The sequence below is a fragment of the Merops nubicus genome, unplaced genomic scaffold (assembly GCF_000691845.1).
Source record: "Merops nubicus isolate BGI_N331 unplaced genomic scaffold, ASM69184v1 scaffold29078, whole genome shotgun sequence".
Classification (NCBI taxonomy): domain Eukaryota; kingdom Metazoa; phylum Chordata; class Aves; order Coraciiformes; family Meropidae; genus Merops; species Merops nubicus.
In genome coordinates, this window is record NW_008628157.1 from 5,961 (window position 1) to 11,849 (window position 5,889).

Genomic DNA, 5,889 nt, shown 5'->3' on the forward strand with positions numbered 1-5,889 from the left:
GACAAGCAGCAGCCTGGAGCAGCACATTCCCTGCTGCGTGCACGGCCTGTTTACGGCGTCTGAAGAATGCAGCACTGTTGTTGGCCCAACACTCTGACCAGCCCAGGGAGTTTTTTGGTAGCTAACCCAGTGCAGCCAAAAGGCTTATTCCTCCCACTCTGGACCTGGGGAAGCACAAGAGAAGCGTTGTCTAAACCAGGCTAAGTGCTGTTGGGTCTCCTGTTGCTTTGCTGGCACATGCTTGCTGGCCTTGTTAAGGGCATCCTATTTGCAGGAACTGGTAAGAAGGGTGATCACAGGAGACGTTTTACGCTTTTGTCTTGCTCCCTTTCCTGGCAGGTATCTGTTCTTCTTTATTTTTCTTGGAGATCTGGCAGGAGTGAAGCACATGAAATGTATGTGTCAAAAGCCAATAGCTCACTAACAGGAAATATGCTCCATGTTGGAGGATTCATTCTCTCTTGCCAAATAAAACAAGAAGATATTTTCTTCTTGATGCGACTTGAGTTTCCAACCTCAAGCATGCCAAACTGGGGGGAATTTTTGCATATGCTTTGAAACTGCAGGGCTAATGCATCGGCTGGGCATCTTTTAGCCCCCTCCGGGAGAGGCATTTCTTGCAGCAGTGATGGGTGGGAAAGAGCAGAAGCAAGGACTGGCTTAAGGTCTGGTTAAGGCACTGTGTGGAGATCCATGTTTCATTCCCTGACTCAGTCTCCTACTTCTGTTTTTTTTCCATGGTTCTCTTTGACCTCAGATACCAAGAAGTATTGGGGCACTCAAATGTGTCTGTGTCCTATGGGAGTTAAATATCTCAACATTTGCAAGAGTTTAAGCCTTAATTTCTCTGTGCCTCTCTTCTCCATCTGTGAAATATTTTGTTCTCCTGGGGATGGCTGAGAGCATGCCTAGGCTATGTACAGGCAGCAAAGGCACACAGAGTCCTGTCAGCAGCTCAAGTGAAAAGAGTTGGGATGCTGAGATGCAGCTTGGGCAGTGGGGGTCTGTGCTCCATAGGTCTCTCCCAAATGTTGGTACATACCAGAGCAGTTTCAATTTACATACCTGTCTGCTTTGCCTTGAATTCCTTGCCCCAGGACTGCAGCAGCATCTCTCCAGGCCCTGACCTGTACCAGCAGGGCAATGGGTGGTGTTGCATTGCGCTGCGTGTTCCTAGATGCGTTGTAACCTTGCATGCTTCTGCTTGTTAGTTGTAAAAAGATAACTTGGTTACAAATCTGCTGTGGGAGGAAATCTCTTTATTTTGAAGCCAGTAAACGATTTTAGAAACGTTTACATACTGCAAATGTAGTCTTCTGCCTGTGAAACTCATGTTTAAAGCCTTGGAGTTTTTGCCAAGCTGGCTTTCCTGGGACAGCAGATGTTTCTGCTCCTTCTGCTTTTCCTCTCTTGCCCCAAGCTATAGCAGCAGTGCTGACAGGTCTGAGCTGGGACTTGTCTGTTGCGCTGAGGTAAGGAGACCCCTCGCAGAGCCTGCCTCCTCCTCGTGTGTCCTGCGTGGGAGGATGCTTGGCTCCACAGGTACCACAGCAATTCCCAGGCAGCGTCTGCCTGCCTCACAGTGCCACCTTCTGCACCGTCCCACGGGTGGCAGCTCTGCCACTCCCCTCGTACCTCATAAAAGAAATGGTGCATCGGAACAGACTCGTGAGCACCGGGCAGGTTCCTGCTGAGAGGCATTTGGGAGTTACCTATGCCTTTCCCCTCCAGATAAGAAAAAAGAAACTCCTGGCAGGTAGCTGCCGTTGATACGGAAGGCAGGAGCTGCCACCGCACGGCGTAGATGGGGGCAGAGAGATGCTGCTCCCACGGGCTCTGCGCTGCAGCACAGAGAAGGCAGGTTCCTTTCTTGCACTACCCTAAATAAAGCAAGTTCTCACTTGCACTGCTGGAGTCCAGCACTTGCCATATGAGGGTGGTTGAGCTGAAATTGGCTTGGTAGGGGTTGCCTGGCTGTTGCAGCTCTGGAAGCTGCAGTGCAGTGATGCTACAGAGCCTGACCTGGAATGCTAAGATAGGAAGCCCCTTCATGTTCAGAGATTTGGAGTGCTTTCTAGAGATGCCTCTCCAAGTGGTGGAGTTGGTCTAGTGCTGCTGTAAAAACTCTGATTTGGCAAATAACTTGAATGTCTGCATCTGTTGGATGGCAGTGGGGAGGAGGGGGTTTTGCATGGATCCAGAGAGGAAGATGCTGTGACTGGCTAATCTGTGGAATGAGAGTGTGAGGGCTAAGCAGGCATAAGCAGTGAGGTGGTGGTGACCCTTCTTCCCAGCAGTGCCACACTGTTAATAGGAGGTGTGTGTTTCTGGTAATGTGGAGACCTGCTGAAGTGGCCTGTTTGTGCTGCATATTTAGCAAATGCTGGATGCATTTTGATATGTTTAAAGTGCTTAAATGTTTTTAATCAAGGCAACCTAAGCTGTCAAACCTAAGGTTTACACGGGGCGGGTGGCCTGGAGCTGTTTCTGTGTTGTTGCCTCCAAGACGTTGCTGTTGCCATTTACTTTCTGGGAACGGTATGTCTCAAACAATGTATTGTCTCCCTAGGGTCTCAAGAAATTTCTTATTTCTATCTCCAGGAAAATAAAAGTGTATTAGCTCCAAAGTACAAACCAGAATGTAGCAGTATTTTTCCACTAGGAGAATTTTTCTCTCTTACCAATGTGGTTCTTTTATGGAGTGAATAAATGCATTTTTAATGACTCTGCGGGTACGATTTAGGCTACCGTTCACTGAAGGGACTACCCACAGAGTTGCATAACCTGTGAGAAGATGGATTATAATAACTTGGTGTAGTTCATATCAGCCATTTCTCTCCTGTCCTCTTGATGCTCCTGGCAGAGTGGGCTTTATTTAGCAGCTTGGTTCCCAGAGTGGGGGAGAACACCTTGCTTTGATTTCACCCCAAGTTGTTTAGCAAAGATGCAGGGTGAAGCTCTATGAAATCTGGGAAGATAAGCTGTGAGTTTTATATCTTTTCCCTTTGATGTGAGCTGTTCTGTAGCAGAGGTGCCCACCAACAGCAGTCAGTGCCTTTTCTTGCCGCATTTGTGCATTCAAAGTGTGATAGAGGGCGTCCTGCTTCTGCTGACTTCCTAGCACTCCCTTGGAGCCCCATGCGTTCCCTCATCCTCCCTGGGATTGTCAGAGACCCACCACAGGCCTCTGGGCCATGCCTCTGTCTTTCTCAGCATCCCATCAACCTCTCTCCACTGTTGTCCCTTTTGATTTTGGTCGGTGAGCTCTTGGATCCCACCAACCTGGGTGACTCTGAGCAAGGGCCAAGGCTGCAGTGGAGCTGGTGGTGCTTGCTTCTGCTCCTCACGCTGCCTTTGCTCTGCTCTAGCGTACAGAACCAGGTGGATGAAGTCATCGATGTTATGCAGGAGAACATCACGAAGGTCATCGAAAGAGGCGAGCGGCTGGATGACCTGCAGGATAAATCAGGTGTGATGCTAAGTGAAACTCTGCTGGCGTGTTCCCCACTTCACTCTTCTGTTGCTGGGCCAAATTACCTGGTTTCAGTTCAGAAAGTGCCTGATGACAGACCTGGACTTGTACTTCTATCCTTCCTGGGACTGGTGTTCCCTAGCCTTGGGCTGCAGATCTGACTTTCTGCTGACATTCTCCTCTTTCCACCTTCACCTTCTGCTGCTCAGTGCAGAGGTGTTAGTTTGGAAGTGTTTGGATGCTGTGATCTATTTGGTCCTTCAAGCAAAGGTAGGTTAGTTTGTCTCCCAGCAGCTCTGAGCACTTCAGCTGCCTGCTGGCTTTCTGGCTTGCAGAGGGGGTTCCTGTCCTCAGAAGGCAGCCAGTACAAAGGGGCTCAGTGGGACTTGGCAGGGCTGTGTGTGGTCTGGCGAAGAGCGGCACAACGGGGCGTCACACGGGCGTCTGCTGTGGCTTTGGTGAATCATGCTGTGGTTCTCTTCCCCTAACACTGAGCTTGTTGCTTAAAACTCAGTGGACTTGGTGGAAGGAGTGGGTGCTCTGATGGTGTGCGTGCCACTGAATCACCTCTTTTCTGTCCTTCAATAGAAAGTTTATCAGACAATGCAACAGCTTTCAGCAACAGAGCCAAGCAGCTGCGGAGACAGATGTGGTGGCGAGGCTGCAAGGTGAGCAAGAACAGGAACAGGCAGGGGGCTGAGTCTGTGGAAGGGTGGTTACCTGCCCTCCACCGGGGTGAGATGGAGAAGCTCTGCTTTCTAGCTTAAAAGGCACTGGAAGGCAAAGGCCTCCTTCTCAGGTCAAAGCAGCTACTCATGGCACCTGGTGTAACACTCCTTTGTGCTCACCTTGCAGATGAAGGCAATCATAGCACTTGTGGCAGTCATTCTCTTGCTCGTGATCATCGGTGAGTAGCTCCAGCTCACAGCAGCCATGTCTGGCATTAAAATACTCGTGGCACTCTGCACCATGAGTGACAGTGTGGTGCTGTTGTCCCTGGGGGAGGGCTCCTGAGCTGCTCCTGTTGGGCCCTGCTCTGCCTTAGATGGTCACAAATAGTGCCTACAGGCCATGCTGTGCTGCTCTTCTGCAAGGCTTAAGTGAAGAGGAGCAGGCTCGGACAAAACTCTACTGACAGTGGCCAAAGAAAGCCAACGTTGTCCTGTCCTGATAATGTTGTACCAATCCAGGGTTGGCACTGACTGATCCTGAGGCTGCTGGGGTTAGATAAAAGAGTTTCAAACTGGAGCACTCTCTCCCAAAGGCCTCTCCACATCTATCAACCATCTTGCAATGAGTCTGTTCCTCCCCAAAGCTGGTGGGCTGCTTAATTTTCAGCAAGGAGCTGTTGTCCTCTTTCTCTGCCCTCTGCCCTTCCTGGTCTCTGGAGCTCCCCAAAGCATAGATGTTGCTGTTTTTCCTACCTAACAGGTAATGATGACCAGAGTGTGTTTATGCCAGGCCCTCTGCATGCTGAATGATGTGCTCCAGGGATTAAAGCAGCCCAGCAGCAGTGCAGCTCTTTCATGCCCCTGGGACCAGAAGGTTTTCCCCCCACCAACCGCAGCTGAGGGCAGCTCTGAAACTGTTCTTGTTACTTTGGCAAAACCCTTGTGGCCTGTTGTCCTGGTGACACACAGCCCGCAGCAGGAGAGGCAGAGCTGGCAGCCAGGGTGGGAGCATTGTAGAGAGACTGATGGAAAATCCCATCTGGTTTAATTTTGGGAAGCTGGATGGAGATGAAGGTGGCAGGAAATGTTGTCTAGCATGTGTACAGGCAGCAGATTGCATTAGCTGGAGCTTGGAAACACACTTTTCCTCACAGCTGCTTGGTGTTTGTCACTACAGAAATGGGGGGGATATCTCCAGCAGGGATTGGTGTCACATGTGAAAGCATGTGGCTGAGAGCTTGTTTCTTTGTGTTTTCCAGTACCCATAGTCCTGAAGTACCATACCTGAGGGAGCAGCTGGAGGCTTCGGTGGAGCTGGCTCTGGGATAACCAAACTGCTGTGTAATTTAAGTGAAATATCTGTATATAGCTTTGAAGTTGGTTTTCTCCAAGGAGCAAGGAGGCAGTGGCAAGCAGCCAGTTCTAACAGTGTTTTAAGAACTGCCAAATGACCCTTTTAGTCTTTTTGGTCGAGTACCTGCTCCTACAATCAGACTTCTGTTATAACAGATGATTCAGTTCCCAAAGCATCTGTTTTGTGGAATTTTGAGTCTCTGCTTTGGAACTGGCTGCTTGCCTCTTGCCACCATGGTTTATCTGTATATATGGTTGAATTCTAATATTAATAATAGTAATACTGTTTGAGCAGTTCCCCACTGCCTGATGTGGAAGGCACTGGGGACTCTGTCCTTTGGAGCAAAGGAGGGGAAAAACCTCCAGAGAGAAACATACCATTATGTTACAGGA

At 49.6% G+C, this 5,889-nt stretch overlaps 1 protein-coding gene across 1 annotated transcript in view; it reads left to right on the top strand.

The window, feature by feature from the left end:
* VAMP4 (vesicle-associated membrane protein 4) overlaps positions 1 to 5,492 on the top strand; it is an 11,318-nt gene extending 5,826 nt beyond the window's left edge. Inside the window, exons 4-7 of the mRNA XM_008946590.1 lie at positions 3,369 to 3,469; positions 4,061 to 4,140; positions 4,328 to 4,379; positions 5,403 to 5,492. Of these exons, the coding sequence (XP_008944838.1) occupies positions 3,369 to 3,469; positions 4,061 to 4,140; positions 4,328 to 4,379; positions 5,403 to 5,431 (262 nt within the window). The 3' untranslated portion in view covers positions 5,432 to 5,492. The remainder of the gene's footprint in view (positions 1 to 3,368; positions 3,470 to 4,060; positions 4,141 to 4,327; positions 4,380 to 5,402) is intronic.
* Positions 5,493 to 5,889: the final 397 nt, after the last annotated feature.